The sequence below is a fragment of the Eublepharis macularius genome, chromosome 5 (assembly GCF_028583425.1).
Source record: "Eublepharis macularius isolate TG4126 chromosome 5, MPM_Emac_v1.0, whole genome shotgun sequence".
Taxonomy (NCBI): Eukaryota; Metazoa; Chordata; class Lepidosauria; order Squamata; family Eublepharidae; genus Eublepharis; species Eublepharis macularius.
The window spans coordinates 52669022-52694022 of record NC_072794.1 but is presented as its reverse complement, the minus strand read 5'-3'; the positions used below and the strand labels follow the sequence as shown (position 1 = coordinate 52694022).

The following is a 25001-nucleotide window of genomic DNA, read 5'->3' as shown; positions in this document are numbered from 1 at the left end:
TCAGAATTTTGTTGCCATGACCAAGAAGGCCCTCTCACAGGTTATCATCTGTCTAATCTCAGAAGGTGGTGGTTTAATAACAACAACAACAACAGCATTCAATTTATATACCGCCGTTCAGGACAACTTAATGCCCACACAGAGTGCTTTACAAAGTATGTTATCATTATCCCCACAACAACAATCACCCTGTGAGGTGGGTGGGGCTGAGATTGATCTGGAAGAGCTGTGACTGACCCGAGGTCATCCAGAGGCTTCAAGTGGAAAAGTGGGGAATCAAGCCTGGTTCTCCAGATTAGAGTCCCACGCTCTTAAGTGCTACACCAAACTGGCTTCTGCAGATGACTACTGTAACCAGATAGCTTCATAAAGGTGTTGGCTGTCCTTCAGGTATGATGGTTCCAAAACATATAGGGCTTTAAAAGTCAATATCAACACCTTTAATTGTGCCCATAAACTCATAATTAAAGCCCATATAGATAGGCCAGGACCGGAGTGATATAACCACTCCAATCAAAATCATAGCTGCATCATTCTCCACCAGCTTTTCAAGGACAGCCACAGGTAGAGTACATTGCAGTAATCTAATTTAGAAGTTACTGAAACATGTAGCTGGTAACAAGTCAAAACTTGTGAAAGGCACTCCTAGTTACAGCTGCCACCTGTTCATCTAGCACTAGGCCTGAGTTCAAGAGTCCTCCAGATGATGAACCTGTTTCTTAAAGGGGAGTTCAATTCTGTCCAGAAGGGCGTTGGGTGACACCTTAAATCTTGGTCAGTCCTTCCACTCACCAGACACAATTCTTTTTCTTGTCAAGATTAATCTTCATTTTATTAGCCCACATCCACTCCAAAATTGCCACCAGGCACTAGTTCAGAGTTTCTACAGCCTCCCTCAGATTAGCCAGAAGTGCAAGGTAGGAGTGAGTGTCATCCAAATACTGGTGACAACCCAGCTCAAATTTCCAGATGACTTCACCTAACAGTGTGTCTTTGAATGGCACATCTAAATTAACAGCATTTATTTGTTGTCATATTTTCCCCTGGAATTATAAAATATTGGAAATGAATATATTTGTAAATATCAGTAGAAGACGTTTTTTTTACTACTGACCTATGGCTGGAGGTAGTCAGTAGTTCATAAGAATGTTGACGTGGTTGCTTTGCTTCTCTTGATGTGCATGGATTATTTCTTTGCCCCAGTTCTGTATTTGGTCAATTTTGTTAATTTATGAAATGCTATGAAAAGTCACAATATCTGTTTTCCGGAAGTGAAAAGATGATGATGGTAAATGGTGTCAGGATCTAATATGTTCTGTGGTTCCTTGGTCAGAGTTACGCCATGTTTAATATTGTAGTCGTTAGCCTTTCTCTCCCTCCAGGTCCAGGTGTTATTTTGACCGCGCTTTCCATGGGAGAGAATACTCTTATCTGTTTCTACAGCCAGAGACCTTGACGGGCCGAGCCTTCCCACAGCAAAGTTCTCATTGCCATGGAAGATTGGGGGGAGGCTGGGAGTGAAGGGTTTGATGTACCACATGTTGTGCTTTCTTTTTTCATTCTCGACTATGTATGGGTTCAGCCAAGATGCTTTCTAAGCCTTGGAATATGGATACTTGTGTCAGAGCCTAGTCTTTCAATAAGCCTTTTGAAATCAAGAAATGGTGCTTCTTGCAGAAGGGGGAGACGAACTCTAGATAACAGGGATTCCATAGTCTGACACATGGTAGAGTTGTCAACCTCCAGCTGGAGCCTAAAGCTCTCCTAGAATTGCAAGTGACCTCAAGACCACAGAGATCAGTTCTCCTGGGAAAAGCGGTAGCTTCAGAGAGCAAGCTCTATAGTAAACCAGCTTTTAGTATATGAATTGCCTGAGTCCAGACAACCAAACTACCTAGGGTTGCCAGTATCCAGGTGAGGCCCATAGATCTCCAGAAATTACAACCGATCTCCAGACTACATAGATTAGGTCCCCTGAAGAAAATGGCTGCTGTAGAAGGTGAACTGTATGGCATTATACGCTGCTGGCATTTCTCCCATCCTCAAACCTACCTGCCTCAGGTTCCACTCCCATATCTTCAGGAATTTCCCAACCTAGTGTTGATGACCCTAGAACATGGCATTAGCAATGATGTCTCATATCTTTCTGTGTCAAATGCTCTGTAAAATGTTTTATCTCTCTTTCTCTGTGGCATATATTTATGTACTATATAGTTATGTCTTCACTAAAACATTAACAAGTACATGTGTGCAGGTGACTTCCCTTTCAGTTCCTCGTATTGCAGCATTTATTATTTTTTATGAATCTGCAGAAAGATTTTTTAACTTTCTAAAATCTTTTACTTTTTTAACAGGACATTGTAACCAATGTTTCTCCAAGAATAATACGTGGAACTACCTCGGGTCCCGTATATGGACCAGGCCAAGGCTCTTTCCTGAACATTGAGCTTATCAGTGAGAAAACAGCAGCTTATTGGTGTAAAAGTATCACAGAGCTAAAGATGGCCTTCCCAGACAAAGTAAGTGCAAGGGTAGTATACTGACACTGATGATAATTCCTTCTCAAAATTTTAGACAATTTAAAAGAAGGATCACTGACTGTTGACTCTGAGGGCCAGTATCACATAGTGGTGACAGTACAGGAGAGACCCAGTGTAATGTTTGTGTTTTTAAACTTGCCTTGGATTTTTAATTCAGCCGCTTTTTACATTGCCTTAAACTTTTACCCCGGGAGGGTCCTGGTCACAAATTCACAATCAACATTCCTTTTATTTCCACTCACACAGAGCTTCAGGGGTTCTCCAATTTACTGAGGCTTTTACCTCGTGAGGAGAACACCTCCACTTCGAATCCCACTGCTAACCCCACTGGTGGTGTTTTGTCCTGTTTGTATGACCTGTGTATTGCTGCTTACTAAAAAGTTTTCTCTGTCACCAAAAGCTTTTTCACCTTAAATCTCTTCAAATTAACTGGTATTATAGGACAGCTTGTTATAAATAGTAGTATGACAGAACAATCTGTGGGTAGGTGGAGGTAGCTGTCAGGTAGAAAAAGGAATCCTTTCCTGCTTAATCAGAGGTAGAAAAAGGAATCCTTTCCTGTTTAATCAGAAGTAGAATTTATTTATAAAAACATAAGCCTGGTGGTTGCAGAATTTTAATAAGCATATTGGTTTCAGAATAGTTCAATCTCCCCACATCAGCCTCTCCCCTATTGCTCAGTTGCATGGTGCCAGCTGATCCAGGTCCAGTTACGTAGTGGGGAACCTGCAAGGACTTGTGGGGGCAACTTTGCTTTCCCCTGTACCCCTCTCCCATAGAATTTCTTTCCTCCCTCATCCTGGCAGCCTCCGTATGCTCTCCCTTCTCTATATCCTTCTCACCTTCAAACCCACTAAACGTTTTATCTGCCCCCCCATCACCTATATTTATTAATTTACTTTCTTTATATATTGCCTTTCTCCACAGTAGGGGCCCAAAGTAGCTTACATCATTCTCCTTTCCTCACAACAATCCTGAGAGGTAGCTTAGGGTGAGAGTATGTGGCTGAATCAAAGTCACCCAGTGAGCTTCAACAGCAGAGTGGTTGCCTGGTTCTCCAAGATCCTATTCTGAAACTCTAACCACTATACTATGCTGGCTGTGGGTGGTGTGTGTGCTGTTGAACAGAAACAAGGAGCCAGGCATGGGTGAGTCATACAAGTCATGTGGTATCAAGTCTTCCAGTGGTTGCTTTTGGACCTGGTCCCAATGAGCTTCCCCTCAAAGGTCAAAACATCCCTGAAAGGGCCCAGCCTCTATCTTTGCCTTTTACTGACAGAAACTAAGCCTGGAATACTGGCTAAACTGTTATGGTTGTCTAGCAACAACCACTGAGTGCATCTGGTTAAAGCTACAGCTGCTCCTTTTATCATTTGGGTTTTTTAAAACTTTTTTTTTTTACTATTTCACATTTTTCAGCTGTGTAAGAAGATCTGCCCTGTCCATTCATGGATCCAGTCTCCAGATTTAAGTATCCACAGATCAGGGCCACTTGGCTATTAATATATAGCCAAGGTATATTCACAAACCCTGTCACAAAGACTTATTTTCGCAACCAATCTTCACCAACAGAATAAACACTCCTCTCATCCACACAGATCCACTCAGGCCTTTCTACACAGCTTTCTACACAGCCTAAATAGAATGAGATCTCTTTCAGGCTTCCACCCAGTTTGCCTGACTTAGCCAGGATAACATCTCTCTGAGATACACAGACTTCCTGAAAACTGTTTCCCTCCGTTCTCAGACTAAAACTACAGTTCACTCTCCCCTCTAGTGTCCAATTACAGCACACTCCATTCACCCATTCAAATCCTTCTTTCTTTCCTCAGAGGCCTGCATTTAAACCTTCAATAACATTTTTTTTTTAAAAAAAACATTAATTCGCATAAATTTATTTACATGCAAAACATTACACCCAGGATCAAATTCATTCTCAGGTGTAAAGTTAGTCTCTCTCTCAGCCTGAACTTGAGCTAGTCACTCAAGAGTGAGTTAGCCTTGAGCTAGTCATGCTCTCAGCCTGAACTGAGGATTGTTGGGAAAATAAAAATGAGTAAGGAAGAACCATATTTGCTACTCTAATCTGCTTGGTAGAATGGTGGAATGAAGATATGATTGATTCATCTCACTATAGATCCTTATCCCATTTTTACCTTTGGTAAGTAGTTTTATATGGTCTCAATTAGTTTCAAAAACTGCAAAACCTGTTTGACCAGTAGTATGAGAAATGTTTGTATGCGAAGGGCAGCCAAGCAGCTCAACATTTGCTTCTCTTAAAAAACAATTGTCAGTCTCCCATCTTAAGAAAAAATGCACTGTTTATAGACCAATAAATATTAATGCGGGCAATTTGTTAAACGAATCCATGAATTCAACCTCAAACTATCATCATCATAATGACAAATTTATCACTAATTTATCATTAAATGAGAACAGAGTTTTGTTCTTCAAATAGAAATCTCTTGTTGCTTATTATAAAATGTTCTGTACAATTAAGGTTTGCAGAAATATTTTTGTTGTTGTTCAAATCCCTATTCTCTCGCCCAGCATTTGATACAAGCTACATCTTGTGTGGAGAAATAGGCTCTAATTTGGGCTACACCACACTGTTAAGAATATTGGGGCTGCATAACCCACACCATTCATTCAAGGATCTTTCTTTGTCGGTACAAGGAAAGGAGAGCAGTCGATTGTTCTCAAGCATCCCCATCCCATTGATGGCTCTCACAAGCACCCAGTACTCAAGACTTGGTTATGGAGATACTTCTAACTAGATGAGAATTTGTTAGTTTTTTTAAACTTATATACTGCCTCTCCACTATATTTAGTGCTGGGGCTGTTTAAGATATAACCATCTCATACTCTGGCAGGAATGTTACACATGGAAAGTGACAGTGGCTTGAGGATGCCAAATGCTAGATTTTAAGTCCTCCTGAGAAGAGGTCCATGCCAGGGGAGGAGGCAAACAAAGAGAAGTTAAATTCTCTGGACGTAAGGGGAATGAGATCCATTTGGGATGATGGTATCTGGGCATACCTTGGAGGAAAGAGCTTACATACCTGGGCTCCATATGGATGGTCACCATTACCACATAAAACTAACAAAGGGCAGGCAGCCTGGACAAAGACTCAAGGTAATAAATGACTGATAGACAGCTGTAATTTTAAGAGAAAGAGCTTATCCTAGAATAACAACAGTCAGCCTATGTTAGAGAAGGGATGGAAAAATGTTTGTGTGTACTTGTTTTTTTGTATGTTTGTAAACTTGCTCAATCCATTGCTGCGCGAAATATGTGTGTGGACATATTTTATTTTTATTATATTTAATAAATACATTTCTTATTGTTTTTAATTCTGAAAGTGTGTTCTCCATCATCATGATGAGCCCCACTCAAACAAGTTACTAAAAGTGTACCAGGGGAAGGGAAATTCTCGATCATTAGATCACTTGATTACTAGGAGTACACAAATGCTGTAAGTCATTCTTATGAAGGACAGTCAGAGTAAAAGCAGGAGATGTGGACACTAGGCAAAGCCTGTAACTAGCAACATGGCTGGAGTGCTAGGATTTAGGGGTATGCACCAAAGAAATTCTGATCAATGTGGTGGAGCAGCAGCAAGCAAGAGGGCAGTGGCACACAAAATGGCTCTAACTGTCTCCAAGGCAACCTCCGCAGCAGGAGAGCAGCAAGAGGCCAGTGGGGGACAGGAGGCAGCAGGCAGAGAGACAGAGAGAGGAGCCAGCCAAGAGTGTGGAGGGCACAGGCTGAGGGAGAAAATCTTGCCTTTCCCCCCGCTTGCCTGGAAATTTTTAAAAAGCCACCTGCAGCAGTGTTAGCTAGATTAAACCTAATTAACCCAGTTAAATCCAGCCCATCAGAATCTGGCTTTCTGAAACTGATCCTGGATTTTATAATGTGATCTAGCAAAGCTGGATTATGCTGAATTGACATGAATCCAGTTCTATTGCTGGATCAGGAGAGCCAGATTGCACTCTCCTACTAGGAGTATAAGCCCTCTTAGTGGGAAATACTCAAATTCACCAGCTGGTAGCAGCATAGATACCCAGTGAGAAGCAAGGAAACTCTGCGGAAGTCAGGTGGGCTTGGAAAAACAGTACATCATCAGACAAGATCACTGAGTGTCTTAACTAGACATGGGCACAAAATGGAAAAAAACCAAAACAATAAGTTCATGTTTCATCATGTTTCACGAATTGCAAACCATGAATTTTCATGAAATTGACTGGTTTCACAAATCAATTTGTTAGTTTCGTGATTCGTCAGAACCGGGGCATTTCAACTCCCCCCTTCACCCAGAGATGCCAAACTCGCAGAGAGATTTCAATAGGTTTTTCTCCGCCCCACCCCCAGTTTGGTCAAGATTACAATATGTTGACCGGGAGGCAAGTGCTGCCAAAGTTCTTGACTGGGACTAGGATCTGCTGGGTCAGATTCAGGAGGAGGATGAAGGATTACCAGCCATGGTGTGGAGCAGGGCCGGGAAGATGGAATGAAGGGTAGACTCAACTGCAGTCAGGGACAGTCCCAAAATTTGGGATGTGGACTGGAGAACGGGGATGTTTCTCCAAAATCTCGCAATTCATCCTGAGATGTCCCCTATGGGGTGCCCATGAAATCCGGCATGTGGGTTTTGTCAGTGGCCACCCCTTCCTCACAGGCCCGGGAGATGGTCAATGGTCCGGACTGCCTCCCTTCTGTCCCCAGTGCCATGGGCTCAGGGGTTGCCCGCAGCACCCCCTTGGATCCTAAGGGGTACCCACAATGTACGGCATGTGGGTTTTGTCGGTGGCTGCCCCCTCCTCACAGACCCGGGAGATGGTCGACACTTCGGACCACCTCCCATCTGTCCCCCTTGCCACAGATGAACACCTCTCTCTTTTTCTGTGGAGGGTACTATAAGTCCCACTCTTGGGGACGGCTGCTGACAAAACCCACCTGCCAGATGTTGCGGCACTGACAGATGCCTCCCCCATTTGGGGAGGTTACTCTTAATTCCTCGGGAGGAGCCATCTCCTCCACCCCGGGATGTGAATAGATCAGACGGACAGATGGACACCTCCCCCGTCTGGGGGAGGTTATTCTTAACTTCTTGGGAGGGGGGGCGTCTCCCCACCCCAGGACGTGAATGGATCAGATGGACAGATGCCTCCCCCATCTGGAGGAGGTTATTCTTAACTCCTTGGGGGAGCTGTCTCCCCCACCCTGGGACATAAATGGATCAGATGGATGGACGTACAGACAGATGCCCCCCACCATTTGGGGGAGGTTATTCTTAACTCCTTGGGGGATGCCTCCCCCACCCAAGGATGTGAAAGATATGGAATGGCCACCAACAAAACCCACCTGCTGGACATGGTGGCACTGAATGGATAGAGGTTGGAGGGATAGTACTCTACTGGAATGGATGGACCGGACAGACGGCTGGATGGACAAATGCCTCCCACATTTGAGAAGAGAGCACCAAACCACCACACAGACACATGGCCAGGTGGCACAGGTGCTCAAATAAAAGAAAACAAAAGTGATTGTGAGACCTCAGCAGAGGAATGCACCACACTGTGCCCCAGAGTCAGGCAGTGGCCCTGAGATTGCGAAGGGAGGAGAGCCCCCAAACACTGCACAGAAACCTTCCCATGTATGGAACAGACTAATGGATGGATGCGTCCCCCATTTGGGGAAGGTTATTCTTAACTCCCCAGGGGGGTGTCTCCCCCACCTCAGGGTGTGAAAGTTTTGGAATGGCCGCCAACAAAACCCACTAGCTGGACATGGTGGCACGGGCAGATGCTCTTCCCTGTGTCAGGGAGGGAGAGACTAAACTCCCCCCCCCAGTGGGGACAGCAGAGGAACGCAGTGGATAGGTGCCCGCCCCTTGTGTGCTGAGGAGTGCTGGTGGCCAACAAAACCACCCACAGGTATGGCAGCGCTGGCAGATGCCCTCTGCACCTACCCAGGTGGGACAGGGTGCACAAAATAAGACCCCTGGCCACCTCCCATCTGCAAACTCACTTCCTGGATGTGGAGGGGCCTGCAGATGCCCTCCCCCAGGTTGGGGAGGGAGAGACTACGTCCCCCAGATAGAAACAGCAGGGCAGCCTGGCTGAATTAATGCCTGCTCTTTGTGCTGAGGTGCAGAGGCTGCCAACAAAACCCACTTGACAGACGTGGCAGCACCAATGGAAGCCCTCCATACTCTTCCAGGAGGGACAGATCAAGACATAGTGCGGCCCACAAAAATGTGAGGATGTGGCTGCTGACAAAGGAGAGTAGTGCAGCACCTACCACAGCACACAATCGAGACCTAGTGTCCTCTCCTAGTGAGATCTTTGTTACTGCTACAGACAGACTAACATGGCCTTCCTCCTCTATGAGTGATTTTTTTGAGCAGCAAGCCCATAATCCACAGACCCCTTTCCATTCTGGACAGGTGCTCCAACAGTGCTGAGAGTCCTCGGGTGAAGAACCTACTAAGCTGGGCCGCAGGGCCAGGCAGTGGCCCTGTAAATGGGGTTGGGGGACAGCCCCCTAAGCAGCATATGGATACCTTCCCATTCAAGACAGGTGCTCAAAGTAAGAGTCGAGAAGTCACAAAAACAGAAAGAGTGAGAGACTGAGCCCCCAGCACAGGTGCCCAGGAAGCTTGGCACGCAAAGCCCCCTAAGCAGCACATGGACAACTTCCTAACATTTGAGACAAGTGCTCAAAACATGACTAAGAAGGAAAGAAAACAAAAGTTAGGCCTGTGAGCCCACAACGGAAGTGCCCACTCAGCTTTGCCCCACAGCCATGCAGTGGCCCAGAGCCTAGCATAGGGGGAGAGCCCCCAAACTGCCCTTTATATTGAGGTCACACCTGTATGCCAGCCTACAGCGGCTCCTGGCAGAGAGGATGCAAGTGGGCGGCAATGCCTACCTGCAACCTCCTGAACAAGTCCCTGACCCTGGGGAGAAGAGCGTCCTCATTCTCCAGCTCTTGGGCCAGCACCTGGTCTAGCCCATGGATCCGGAGAATGACCTGTCCCAGGCTGGTCTGGAAGGAGCAGAGGAGCTCAATGGTGTTCTTAAATGACTTCAGGACACAGACCATCCTGGAAAATGGCCACAGATAACATTATGTCCTGCACTGGGTGTTTTTGCTCCACCAGACAACTAACCATTTCATAGGTAGTGTTCCAGTGGCTGGGCATGTCCTGGCAGAGGTAGTGCTCAGGATTGCCCCCGTCCTCCACCTCTGGAGCAGCTCGCGTGGAGACTTCACACTATGGGAGAAGTGGGAAGCCAGACGCCAGCAGCTGTCCAGCAAGGCGCACATGGACAACGTTCCCTCATCCCAACTGGCCTTGACCTTGCTGCCTAGCCCAAGAGCATCCGTCACGATCAGGTGCAGCTTATGCACCAGGCAGACAAGGCCATCGAGGGGTGTCTCTCTCAGGGCTGCCAGCATGTTGCTTCTTGCATCGGTGACCATGATGCCATGGACAAAATCTGCCCTGAATGTCCAGTCCCTCAGTCCTGCCTTGATCATAGCGGCAATGTTCTTCCCCGTGTGATCATCATCCATCCCCCATGCCTGGAGAAGAACCACTCTGCAGCCCGACACCAAGAGTAGCACCTCACCCTGGGGCCCTGGTCTTTCCCTGGGGTATCAGAGGTTCTCCGGTTGCCACCAATTGGCAGTGAGGGCAAGGTAGCCATGATGACAGCCACTCCACATATCCGCTGTGAAGTGAACAGTCTGCCCTTTGGCACCTGACAGCTCCTTGAAAACCATGTCTCACACACGGTGTTAGAGGGCGGGCAAGACTCGTCAGCCAATGGTCCACCGCAATGGCATTCTGAACAGGAGGGTGAAATGATGCAGCAGCCTCCTAAATTCCACACTGTCCATGACAGACAAAGGGAGTCTGGCCAGGGCAATTGTCTCCACCACCATGCTAGTGCCCGCCTCCTGAGCCCTCCTGACTCTTTTGCTGGGCACCATTGCTGATCCCGAGGGGACAACCTCCTGCAGGGTAGCCTGCCAATGTTCCATTCCCACCTGCAGCACCCTCAGGGCAAGGCTTCCTGTTTGGGGTGGACTCCCATAACCCTCCTCCTTTTTCCTAATCAGGAGCCCTCATCTTCCTTCCACCAGATGACTCACGTTACTCTGGAGGCAGTAGGCTCAGGTGGTGCCTCTGCAGATGCAAGCAGAGAGTGGTTGACAACAGGTGCTTAGGGTCACAGCCCCTATGCACCAGGGCATCATCGCAAGAATGGCACCACACCATAGAGGGGTCATTGGGAAGCGGCTGGAAGTGCTGCCACAGTGCCTGACTGAAATGGTGACCAGGAGTTGGCAAGTCAGGAGGAGGACGAAGGATTACCGGCCATGGTGTGGCATGGGGCTGGAAAGGCAGAGTGAGGCAGGGACAGCCCCAAGAGTTTAGGATTTGGAGGAGCCCCACCATTCCTCCTGAAATTCTCCCTCATCATCTTCCTCAAAAAATTTGAGTATATCCACTTCCACTCCTGCCAGCAGTGAGACCTGTTCTGCTTCCTCCTCAACCCCTGCAGGGAGATCTACTACAGTAAGAGTCTCTGGTGCCTCTGAGACCTTCCCCCCAGTATTGCTGAGCTCCAGTGAGCAACCAGGACAAGCTGTGCACTTCCTCCCCCCATGACCACCCATGCTCTTCATTCCACACCTCATAGTGCTGCACACAAAAATAATTTGGAAGCCAAAGAAAAAAGATAACTTTGAAGAGTTTCTGCCCTCAGGCGAGGACCCAGGCAGTGGCCCTGGGACTGAGCTTGGGGGGAGAGCCCCTAAACACCACAGAGAGACTGGAGAGGTGCTCACATTGAAATTAAAGAAAAGGAAAGGAAAGAGAGTGTGAGCCCCTCAGGGGAGGAACCCACACAAAGCTGTGCCCCATAGCCAGGCAGTGGTCCTGACACTGGGCTTGTGGAGAGAGCCCCTAAACACCAGAGACACCTGCCCAGGCAGGAGGGGTGCTCAGAATAAAAATGAGATGCACACAGTGGGTGTAGAAAACAAGAAGAGTGAGCTGCACCAGACAAATGCAACAAGAGAGAAAGCAAACAGAAGAGAATGAGCCTCTCAGGAGAGGAACCCACACAAAGCTGTGGCCCAGAGCCAGGCAGTGTCCCTGAGACTGGGCTTGGGGGGAGAGGCCCTAAACCAAAACCAAAGGAAACAGCAAGAGTGTGAGCCCTCAAAAGAACAGAGAAAGAATTGAGATGAAACAAAAACAAGCAAATAAAAAAAAGGGGAGGCCTAGGCCCCAGAGTCAGGCTAAGGCCTGAGACTAGGGTGGGGTGGGGTGGAGGAAAAAAGGCACTCTCACCCAAAGACCTTCCCACAGCAAGGCCAAGAGCTGGAAATAAGAGACTTATTTTCAGTCTCTTTTAAAGCAGCCAAAAGCTCAATTCCACTCTCTCTCACTCCAAAAGGTCCTCTCTCTCCCTCTGTCTACTGGGATTGAAAAGCACGAGGCAGAAAGAGGTGCCTTTTATTAAAAATGCTGACATAGAGCAGAACAGGAGGTCTATGGTTGGCTGACAGACCTGCCTAACAAGGTTTGGAGAGGCAAGATTGGTGTGCCCATGGCTACAGAAGGCCCACCTCCTTGGTTGCCTAGGGGATAGTCCCCTGCTCCTGGCTGTATAGAGCAGAATGTATATCTACCTATACAAATATATTTGACTGATCCTCAAAGGAAACTCGGGAGGTGAGGGGATTAATTACTTATGCTCAGAGCAAGATGAGGGAAGCGCCTAATCCAAAAAGGGTGTTGGATGTGCTATCTCATTATTTTATACAGAGGCCAGGAATGCTGCCACTGATTGTGAAGAATCTCCCTTCCAGGCATGGTCATGAGGTTTTTTAAACCCTACCACAGCAGCAAATGCTGTGCCATTCCTGCATAGGGGCTTACCGTAGTGTTCCCCTCCAGTTTGGGAAACTTGCAGTGTTCCATTACTGGCCACCTCCGCACACCCAGGAGACCAGCACAACTAGAAAGAAAGCAAACAGAAGAGAATGAGCCTCTCAGGAGAGGAACCCACACAAAGCTGTGGCCCAGAGCCAGGCAGTGTCCCTGAGACTGGGCTTGGGGGGAGAGGCCCTAAACCAAAACCAAAGGAAACAGCAAGAGTGTGAGCCCTCAAAAGAACAGAGAAAGAATTGAGATGAAACAAAAACAAGCAAATAAAAAAAAGGGGAGGCCTAGGCCCCAGAGTCAGGCTAAGGCCTGAGACTAGGGTGGGGTGGGGTGGAGGAAAAAAGGCACTCTCACCCAAAGACCTTCCCACAGCAAGGCCAAGAGCTGGAAATAAGAGACTTATTTTCAGTCTCTTTTAAAGCAGCCAAAAGCTCAATTCCACTCTCTCTCACTCCAAAAGGTCCTCTCTCTCCCTCTGTCTACTGGGACTGAAAAGCACGAGGCAGAAAGAGGTGCCTTTTATTAAAAATGCTGACATAGAGCAGAACAGGAGGTCTATGGTTGGCTGACAGACCTGCCTAACAAGGTTTGGAGAGGCAAGATTGGTGTGCCCATGGCTACAGAAGGCCCACCTCCTTGGTTGCCTAGGGGATAGTCCCCTGCTCCTGGCTGTATAGAGCAGAATGTATATCTACCTATACAAATGTATTTGACTGATCCTCAAAGGAAACTCGGGAGGTGAGGGGATTAATTACTTATGCTCAGAGCAAGATGAGGGAAGCGCCTAATCCAAAAAGGGTGTTGGATGTGCTATCTCATTATTTTATACAGAGGCCAGGAATGCTGCCACTGATTGTGAAGAATCTCCCTTCCAGGCATGGTCATGAGGTTTTTTAAACCCTACCACAGCAGCAAATGCTGTGCCATTCCTGCATAGGGGCTTACCGTAGTGTTCCCCTCCAGTTTGGGAAACTTGCAGTGTTCCATTACTGGCCACCTCCGCACACCCAGGAGACCAGCACAACTAGAAAGAAAGGAAACAGAAGAGAGTGAGGCCCTCAGGAACCCACACAAAGCTGGGCCCCAGAGCCAGGCAGTGGCCCTGAGACTGGCCTTGGGGGGAGAGGCCCTAAACCAAAACCAAAGGAAACAGCAAGAGTGTGAGCCCTCAAAAGAACAGAGAAAGAATTGAGATGAAACAAAAACAAGCAAATAAAAAAAAGGGGAGGCCTAGGCCCCAGAGTCAGGCTAAGGCCTGAGACTAGGGTGGGGTGGGGTGGAGGAAAAAAGGCACTCTCACCCAAAGACCTTCCCACAGCAAGGCCAAGAGCTGGAAATAAGAGACTTATTTTCAGTCTCTTTTAAAGCAGCCAAAAGCTCAATTCCACTCTCTCTCACTCCAAAAGGTCCTCTCTCTCCCTCTGTCTACTGGGACTGAAAAGCACGAGGCAGAAAGAGGTGCCTTTTATTAAAAATGCTGACATAGAGCAGAACAGGAGGTCTATGGTTGGCTGACAGACCTGCCTAACAAGGTTTGGAGAGGCAAGATTGGTGTGCCCATGGCTACAGAAGGCCCACCTCCTTGGTTGCCTAGGGGATAGTCCCCTGCTCCTGGCTGTATAGAGCAGAATGGAAGCTCTCCAGATGGCTAGGAGAGCTGCCTGTCAAGGGTAAGTGGCCTACAATTGGGCTTTCCAATGGAAACAAAAGGTCTGGGCCCATTGTTGCCTGGGGAATCAATGGATAGGCACCAGCCTGTCTGAAATTACGAATCGTTCATGAACCTAACGCAACAGTTCAAAAAGTTGTGAATTTCATGAAAACCGCAGCCCAACAAAATGCAGTTTTGCAACACACGAAAACGCCCGATTTGTCACAGAAATTTCTTCATATTTTGATTCATGCCCATATCTAGTCTTAACCTCTCAGAGAGTCCAAAGCAGAAAAGCATTCATTGGTTCTGTGACATAACACTTGATGTGTTTTTTTTAAAAAATAACAAAACCCTCTTTATGAATATTGTCTGAGTAAACTTAATGAGCACAGAAGGATATTTCCTACTGAAGTAGAGAAAAGCAAAGAATATGGTGCAAAAGTATATCAGCTAATGATTATAGTAAACTTAATGACTGCATTATAGTAAATACTAAAAACAAAGAAAATTGATCTATAATTACTTTTGCAGTGTAAGAGAGGCATTTAAATCAGGAGTTAACAAATCAGCATGCCAGAAATTAAGATTTTGTCACTATGAAAGCATGAACACATATGCAAGTGCATTGGAATGATCTCCAGTACAAAAAAATGCATTTAAAAATCCCTTTTTAAGTTATATTATGTCCCAGTTACACAGAGACCTATGAACATCACATTAACCAACCATATCCAGAAACACATATACTGCATATTTAAAGAAAATGTCATATAACATAGATTCAGCCCTGAAACATGTTTCTTTATGGCTATGGCAAAGCCACCTCTCTATTGTGAATCTAAGCATCCCCCCTCCCATTATAACACTAGCAGACAGGAAAGAGAAGCTGAGATGTCCAAGAGGAGAACACTTACTCCTGTTGCTCTTCTTGCTCTTCATTAAGGTGGACTTTATGTTTGAACTGGAGTGAGTTGCTGAGATTCCTATTTAGAGGTCATTGGGGGGTAGGAATTATTCTGGATCCCAGATAGGAAACCCACGAAGGCTTGAGTCCCTTGTCACCTGTTGCTTATCTCTAGTGTAATAGGAGGGACACAATGAGGAGCCTGGTTGATGAATGTGTATTTTGAAGGGGAAGGGGGTGCATTCAGGCAAAAAGTAATGAAATTCCAAACAAAGCCCATTAGTTAATATAGTTCTTATGACTAATCAAAACAGGAAAACGATGACATTTTCAATCCTCTATATATTCTCTGACACTTTACTGACACTGTTTCTGTTTTGCGATGTATGAGGAACGGGAAAGAGTGACACAGTGAACGCATGCATGTCAGGAGGACTTAAATAATTTTTTTATCATGCAATATTGTTGTTTCTGTCCATAGTGTTTGTGCTTTCCTCCAGGGATGCAAAAGGAATTGCTATGAATAGTTTTGCTGGGAATGTTGGCTCTCCATTACTTTAGTTAATGGTTTGGCTGATGTTTTCTCTTTTTTTTTTTTTTTTTGAAAATTTTTTATTGGGTTAGAATCCATTATTTCCACATTTACATTCAATTTTCCCCAATTTTTTCATCTCTAACCCCCTCCCTTTCCCCCCCCTTTTTGTTGACTTCCAACAGCTTTCCAACCCTTTGTCCCCTTTCCCTTACTTTTATTAGCTTCCTCTATCTAAAACAAATATATATTCTCCATTATTCTAAGCAGTACATCCTTAACTATTTTTAACATTATATGCCCAAACTGTAAGCCTTTGTTTCCATCTTAGATAAACAATTTATCCCAATTTTTCAATTTCAGGTATTTCTATATATCATAAACCATATAGATCATACATTCGTTTATATCAAACAATTTGACTTATTCTCTATATATATTACTCATTCTATCTTTTTATAATAGTTCTATATATCTCTCCTCACGTAGTCAATCAATTTGACCCATCTATATCTTCAGACATTCAGTTTGGTACAAAACTTGTCAGAAAAAAAAAGAAAATATTGTTAGTTAATCGCTCCTTATATTTAGTCCTTATAATTAATTATTTTCTCTATGTTCTGTTTGTTAACCTATATATATCTATATATATGTCAATCTATTAATCTGACTGCTTATTAATTCACATTTATCTCTTCTCCCCCCGGTAAAGTCTCCCCCCTCTACTTCAATACTTCAGTAGTTCTCAAACTGCCACAGTTTTCCTCCCACCTCCCATTTCTTCTCCAGGTATTGTTTCAGCTTCTCCCAGTCTGTGTTGAACTGCCCTGAGTCCAGATCTCTCAATTTTCTTGTCATCTTGTCCATTTCAGCCATATACAGCAATTTGTAAGTCCAATCTTCAATAGTTGGCACTTCTTGTACTTTCCATTTTTGCGCATACAAAAGTCTAGCTGCTGCTGTCATATAAAATATCAACGTCCTATGTTGGGCTGGAATTCCCTCCATTCCCAAGTTCAGTAGCAGGAGTTCTGGGTTCTTATTAATTTGAAATTGTAAAATTTCACTCATTTCTCTTATTATTTCCCCCCAGTACTGCCTGGCTACCTCACACGACCACCACATATGATAGAGGGAGCCCTCATGCTTCTTACATTTCCAGCATTTATTAGAAGTATTCGAATTCCCTAGCGCAATCTTCTTTGGTGTCATGTACCAACGATAGATCATTTTATAAATGTTCTCTTTGATATTAATACATGTCGTTGTCTTCATTGTAGTTTTCCACAAGTATTCCCATGCCTCCATTGTTATTTCTTTATTAAAGTTTATAGCCCATTTCACCATTTGTGTTTTAACTATCTCATCCTCGGTATACCACTTCAACAGTACTTGGTATACCTTGGATATTCTTTTCTTATCTTCTTTAAGAAGGGTCTGCTCTAGTTCCGAATTCTCTATTCGTATACCTCCCTTTACAGAGTCCGAATTATATAAGTCTCTGATCTGTCTATACTGGAACCAATCGTAGTTAGGTGATAGTTCCTCTTGTGTCTTTATTCTAAGTTTGGATGCTTCAGTTTTAGTTATTTCTTTATACGTTAAACATTGTTGTTCATTATCAACAGCTCTCGGGTCTATCACCTCATATGGAACCACCCACAAAGGGGTTCCTTCTTGTAGATAAATTCTGTACTTCTTCCAGATTATGTATAGACTTCTCCGAACAAAGTGATGCAGGAACATCGAGTTGACCTTTACTTTGTCATGCCATAAATATGCGTGCCATCCAAATATTTTTTTATATCCCTCTAGGGCTAATAGTTTCTTGTTCTTTAATGTCATCCATTCTTTCAACCAAACTAGGCAGATTGCATCATGATAAAGTCTCAGATTGGGCAGTTGCATTCCGCCTCTTTCCTTTGCATCTTGTAAAACTTTCACTTTCACTCGAGGCTTCTTGCCTGCCCAAACAAAATCTGATATTTTCCTCTGCCATTTTTCAAATTGTTTGGAGTCTCTGATGATTGGTATTGTCTGTAGCAAAAACATTACTCTTGGTAACACATTCATCTTAACTGCTGCAATCCTGCCCAACCATGACAAATTCAATCTATTCCATTTAATCAAGTCTCTCTCTATCTGAGTCCATAGTTTTTCATAATTGTTTTTGAATAGATCTATGTTCTTTGCAGTTAATTCGACTCCCAAATATTTCACTTTACTTGTTACTTCACAATCCGTTGTTTCCATTAACAATTGTTGTTTCTGCTTAGTCATATTTTTGCATAATATCTTTGACTTCTTTTTGTTAATGAAGAAACCTGCCAAGTCTCCAAACTCCTTGATCTTATCTATCACTCTTGGCATGTTCTCCAATGGGTCCTCTACAATTAACATTATGTCATCCGCAAATGCTCTGACCTTGTATGAATAGTCCTTTATTTTTATTCCACGAATTTCATCATCTTGACGTATTTGTATCATCAGAATCTCCAATACTAAAATGAACAACAATGGAGATAACAGGCAACCTTGTCTTGTTCCTTTACTTATCGTCAATTTCTTGGTCAATTCATCATTCACCACAATTGCTGCAGTCTGGTCTCTATAAATTTCCTTAATTGCTCTGATGAATCTTTCTCCCAATTGTAGCTTTTCCATAGTGGCAAACATAAAGTCCCAGTTTAAATTGTCAAACGCTTTTTCAGCGTCAACAAAGAAGAAACCAACCTCTTTGTCACAACGCTTGTCATAATATTCAATAGCATTGATCACTGTCCTTAAGTTGTCTCTTATTTGTCTGTCTGGCAAAAAGCCTGCTTGTTCCTCCTCTATGACTTCCGAGAGCCACCCCTTCAATCTCTCCGCCAATATCTTCGCAAAAATTTTGTAGTCATTGTTGAGTAGCGATATAGGTCTATAATTTTTCACATTAGTCAGATCTTGGCCCTCTTTTGGGATCAATGATATATTCGCTTCACTCCAAGTTTCTGGAATCCTTTGATCCCTTAAAACCCCATTCATCACCTCTTTTAGGAATGGTGCCAGTTCATTAGCCATTGTCTTATAGAATTTAGCCGTAAGTCCATCTGGCCCTGGCGCCTTTCCTAGATTTGCAGATTGTATTGCCTTACTTATTTCCTCGTCAGTTACTTCACTATTCAACTTATTTCTCCAAGCTTCCGAGATTTCTGGACGTTTGGTTTTCTCCAAATATGACGCTATTGATTCTTTGTTTACTTCTTTTTTATTATACAGCTTAGCGTAAAATTTATAAAAGGCTCTACTAATGGTAGCCTGCTCCAAATACGTTTTGTTATCTTCGCAAATTTTATTTATTATCTTCTTTTCCCTTTTCTTCTTCAATTGCCATGCCAGGTACTTCCCAGGTTTATTAGCACCCTCAAACGCTTTTTGATTCAGTCTTTTGAGATTCCACTCCAATTCTTTATTGCTCATTGCTGTTAGCTGTTCTTGAAGTATTTTAATTTCCTGGTATACCTTCTTTTTCCCTGGTCTCTTTTTTAGCTGTATTTCTTTGGCTTTTATTTTCTCCTCAATCTCTTGTCTTTTCTCCTCTTTCTTCTTTCTTGCTCTACCATTTAAGTCCATTAGTATGCCCCTTACAACCGCCTTGTAAGCATCCCAAACTTTATTGGTTGGTACTTCTTTATTCACGTTGTATTGTATAAAAAACTTTGTCTCTCTTCTCAGTATTTCCATATTCTCTCTTTCCTGTAACAAGTCCTCATTTATTCTCCATGCTTTCCTTTTTCTCTTTTTTCCAAATTTCCACATAATTGGGTTGTGATCTGAGCCTACCATAGGCATTATTTCTACCTCCTTAGTCCATAATGCTAAGTCTTTTGAGGCCCAGATCATATCAATTCTTGATAATGTAGAATGCCTTGCAGAATAAAAGGTAAACTGTCTGCTTTTAGGATATTCTCTCCTCCATACATCTTCAAGAGTCTCTTGTTGAATCAACTCAAAAAAAAGCTTTGGTAATAGTCCTCTTTTCTTTTGTGCCGTTGTAGTCTTTTTGTCTAGTTCCAAGTCTGTCACTCCATTGAAGTCTCCAGCAAGAATTATCTGGTCGTATGCAAGATCGTCTAAATGCTTCCTTAAATCCTCAAAGAAGCTTTCTTTTGCACCGTTAGGTGCATAAAGTCCGACTACCAACACTCTCTTTAAATTCCAAATACATTCCACTGCTACAAATCTAGCTTCCACATCTCTCATAACAAATTTTGGCTGTAGCTCCTCTTTTATGTACAACACCACTCCTCTTTTTTTCTTGTTGGAGGCCGCTACATATTCTTTGCCCAATTTTCCAGATTTTAAATATTTTACATCCTGCTTTCTGATATGGGTCTCTTGCAAACAAACAATGTCACATTTTTGTTTTAGTAGCCAGTGAAAAGTATTTTTCCTCTTATTCGGTGAGTTTAGTCCATTTACATTCCAAGATAATACTTTACACTCCATACTCATGATCTTGTTGGTAAGTCTTTTTCATTGTCCTTAATAAATCGCTCCATCTCTCGCTCAGATCTGATGCGTTTTTGGCCCCTCCAAACTCAAAGGACACTCCTTCCGGTAACTCCCATCTGTACCTGATTTTCATGTCCTTCAAAATCTGAATTAGCACTTTATATTTTTTCCGGTCCAGTAACACTGATCTGGGCAGTTCCTTCATTATAATAATCGTCTTGCCATCAATCTCCAATGGATCTTGAAACTGTTTTGTCACAATCCTCTCTTTCATATTTCGTGTTGTAAACTGCACAATCATATCTCTTGGTAGTTTCCTCTGGGTTGCTATTCTCGAATTCACACGGTATGCCACATCTAGGATAGCCACAACTTCCTCCTCCTCCTTCCCCAGGTACTCAGCCAACACCTCAGTCATCTGTTCTTGTGCTGACTTTCCTTCCACTTCTGGCAAGCCACGAAAACGTAGCTGCTTCTCCATATGTTTAGTTTCTGCAACTGACATTCTCCCCTTCACCAATCTCATCTCTGTTTGTTGCGTGTCTGCTAAATTCTCCATCGCGTCTTCTACTGTTTTAACTCTCTGCTGCGTTCCTTGTAATTCATTTCGTATTGTTTCCATACCTTTTTTCACTTCTGACAGCTCCGATTTTACTGTCTGTGTAACCTCTTTAACCTCTTTTATCAGCTCCAATTTCGTGTCCTTAAGTTCTTTAATCATATCTAAAAGTTTTTTGTCCAGGTTTTTATCCAGGTTTTCTATTGCCGATTGCCACTCTTTTTTTGACATCGTGGGGCTTGCTTTAGCTCGCTCCCACGAATCTGCTCTCTTCCTTAACTCCGTGGCGTAAAATTTAACGTTTTTCTATTTTAAATGTCCCGGTCTTCTTATAGAAATTAAGTTTTAAAGAGTCCAAAATGTCGGGTGTCTTTTCTCTATGGTTTCTCTATGATTTTGTAATCCAAGATGGCCTACTTCCTCTTCCGCTGAAGCCGCGACCCTTCCCCTTTCAAAAATGGCGATTCCCTACTTCCTGCCCTCCAGCAAGGGCCGCTTCTCTCCAGCCACTCTATTGTTATTACGCACTTCCTGTCTCCCGTCTTCCCACAGCAGATCTCGCGATGGTGTCTTTTTCTCACAGCTCCAAAGCCACAGGTATTCAAAACAATAGTCCCATTTCTTTAATAACTTCTTTAAACTTAGTCTCTTTTTAAATTCGATTCCTGCCGAGTCTTCCCCTCCTTTTCACTAGTCTGTTGCAGTTTAAAAATCTACTTTTTTTCCTCTCTGTTTTTATCAATCTGTCCCGTCTCAGAAGATAATGATCTTTACCTTCTCTTCACTTTTCTCGGGTTGTAATCGCTGTTTCGATTTTAAGTTCTCCTCTCAGCTTCTTCCCCCAATCGATGCTTGGGTATGTAGGTCTTATGCCAGCCGAATTGGCCCGAAAACTGCCGCAGAGATTATAGCCGACCCGTCGCAAGGTGGGACCTCAAGGATCGGGGGGAGACTCGTTGTGTAAAGCCCCCCCTCGTCCGAGATCTAGCTCACCCTAGGGTCTTGAGCGTTCTTTGCCTGCTCCCCGCCTGAGAGCAGTCGGCCGCGGGCTATTTTCACCCCGCCGGCCGGTTAAAACGGCAGTCCGATCAGCTCCGCAAGTGGAGCTGCGTTAGACCTCCATGGATCCCAAACAGGAAGTCCACGGTTTGGCTGATGTTTTCTCAATGACTGCTGCTTTCAGAGATATCTCCTGGTGCTTCTGTTAGGTGACTTTCCAGCTGAAGAGAGGGGAAAGGTATGTGGTATGCAAAGAAGAGAAACCAAGAGCAAATTCATCAGGTCAAATAAACCAATCTGAAGAGGGTTTTTAACTAGAGATGGGCACAAACCAGAATACGAACCAGAAAAAAACCACAAACCAGCCCAATTCATGGGTCATGAACCAGTGGTTTGTGGAAGCTCATTTCCACGAACTTTTATGGAACTGGACTACTGGTTCTATTTGGTTTGTATTAAAAGGCAATGCCCCTTTCCCTGCCGCTGAAAAGCAGCAGGGAAAGGGTTTGTGGGGTTTGGGCCGTTTAAAGGGCCCTTTGCAGGCGAGTGCTAAATGGGGGGAGGAGAGCGGGGAGGGGACACGGCGACAAGAAACACACAGACACAGTGCTGGAGGTAAAGAGGCCACAACTTTATTGAGATTACAGCTCGGGAGCAAAGGCGCGCATAGGGCACAGATCCGAGCATCGGCTGACCCGCCTGCCAAGCCAATGAACCACACGCCCCCTCAGACCCCTGCTGAGGGGGGGGGAACCATGGGATGACAGTCAGTGGGATGCCAGGTGGGTGTACACCCCTGTGTGGATCATCCCCTGTCACCTGGGAGTGAGGCGGACTGACAGCCCCCGTCTGGGCATGCACCGGCCATTCCTCACTCCCCAGACCCCTTATGGGGATCCCCATAATAGGGAAACTGAGCCTGAGGGCCCTGTTTCCCCCCAAACGGATCGGTGCCCAATGCCCCAATCCGCAGCCTGCGCAGTCCGAAGTTGTGACAAAAGGGAGGGCTGGGCGGGATGCCGCCACGGGCCAAGTGCTGAGGGGTGGGGAAGAGCCCTCTGACCAGGGGCCCGCGCCAGATGTGCGTGGGTGGAGTTACCTGGCCCCTGGACACTCCCCACCCCTCCCCAACATGGCGGCCACCATGCTGCTTCCCTGCTCGCCTCCCCCCACATCGCCCGCAACTCAGGCCCCCAGGTGAGTCTGGGAGCCGTTATTTGCAGGCGAGTGCTAAATGGGGGGAGGAGAGCGGGGAGGGGACACAGCGTCAAGAAACACACAGACACAGTGCTGGAGGTAAAGAGGCCACAACTTTATTGAGATTACAGCTCGGGAGCAAAGGCGCGCATAGGGCACAGATCCGAGCATCGGCTGACCCGCCTGCCAAGCCGATGAACCACACGCCCTCTCAGACCCCTGCTGAGGGGGGGGGGAACCATGGGATGACAGTCAGTGGGATGCCAGGTGGGTGTACACCCCTGTGTGGATCATCCCCTGTCACCTGGGAGTGAGGCGGACTGACAGCCCCCGTCTGGGCATGCACCGGCCATTCCTCACTCCCCAGACCCCTTATGGGGATCCCCATAATAGGGAAACTGAGCCTGAGGGCCCTGTTTTCCCCCAAATGGATCGGTGCCCAATGCCCCAATCCACCACAAGAGCCATAAAATGGCTCACCGCCAACGCTCCAAGAGCTACAAAACCAAAACAAGTGGGCCCCTCAGTGTCCTACAGCCACCCATCCGGACCCCAGTTGGAAGGGCATCACCAGGCGAGAACTGCCGCCATACCATTAAAGCTGACCAGGGAAAATCACCCCATGGGACTCCACCGGACGCCCCTCAGCCTCTGCCCCCTGCTCAATCAGGGCAGGTCACCGTGAAACTTTCTGACCCGTTGTTCAAGGAGCCGAAGCCCCCTGGTGGTCCTGAAGAACTGTGGGATGCCCACATGGCCACTGCTATGATCCACTGTGCTGGCACAACCTCTCTATGACGTGGCCGTCGCCGTCCCTCTGGCAAGTCCATACCAGAACCAGGTCAGAACCTGCAGCTAAAAGAGAATCAGCAGGGAGCTTAGGATCTAACGATGTAGCTCAGCACCTCTGGCTGCGTGGAACACCCCCATCCACAGCAGGGAATCCCTGGACCATCCTTTTTTTTTTTTTTGAAAAATTTTTTATTGGGTTAGAATCCATTATTTTTACATTTACATTCAATTTTCCCCAATTTTTCATCTCTAACCCCCTCCCTTTCCCCCCCTTTTGTTGACTTCCAACAGCTTTCCAACCCTTTGTCCCCTTTCCCTTACTTCTATTAGATTCCTCTATCTAAAACAAATATATATTCTCCATTAATCTAAGCAGTACACCCTTAACTATTTTTAACATTGTATACCCAAACTGTAAGTCTTTGTTTCCATCTTAGATAAACAATTTATCCCATTTTTCAATTTCAAATATTTCTATATATCATGAACCATGTAAATCATACATTCATTTAAATCAAACAATTTGACTTATTCTCTATATATTACTCATTCTATCTTTTTGTAATAATTCTGTATAACTCTCATCACGTAGTCAATCAATTTGACTCATCTGTATCTTCAGACAATCAGTTTGGTACATTTTACAAAACTTACCAAAGAAAGAAAATATTATTAGTTAATCAATCCTTATATTTAGTCCTTATAATTAATTATTTTCTATCTATATTCTGTTTGTTAACCTATATATATCTATATATATGTCAATCTATTAGTCTAACTGCTTATTAATTCACATTTATCTCTTCTCCCCCCGGTAAAGTCTCCCCCCTCTACTTCAGTACTTCAGTAGTTCTCAAACTGCCACAGTTTTCCTCCCACCTCCCATTTCTTCTCCAGGTATTGTTTCAGCTTCTCCCAGTCTATGTTGAACTGCCCTGAGTCCAGATCTCTCAGTTTTCTTGTCATCTTATCCATTGGAATCCCTGGACCATCCTGCTGGGGACCACCTTCCCCAAGAAATGGGAGGGGGGAGAAGGCAGACCACACCAATGGCAAGGACATGCATTCCAGGGGGGGGGCAACTGGATGACACAGTGATCCCTGCTCTATGCCCAGAGGAAGGCGAAAAACCTCCAAGGCCCCAAAGCTAATCAGGCCTGGAGGAAAATTCCTTCCTGACCCCGAATTGGCGATCGGCATTACCCTGGGCACATGAGAAAGGACCACGGAGCCATACCCTGTATACCCCTCAAGATGTTGGGGGCAAGGCCCCATGCTAGAGGAAGATCAGCAAATGTACAGCCAAGGCTATGGACATTGGGTGACTCAGGCCCACCACTGGAGCACCATCTGAGA

At 45.0% G+C, this 25001-nt stretch overlaps 1 protein-coding gene across 1 annotated transcript in view; it reads left to right on the top strand.

The window, feature by feature from the left end:
- The window catches only part of DPYD (dihydropyrimidine dehydrogenase), a 765031-nt gene that overhangs the window by 449240 nt on the left and 290790 nt on the right, over positions 1–25001 (top strand). The window contains exon 14 of the mRNA XM_054980010.1: positions 2355–2519. Coding sequence (XP_054835985.1) covers positions 2355–2519 — 165 coding nt within the window. The remainder of the gene's footprint in view (positions 1–2354; positions 2520–25001) is intronic.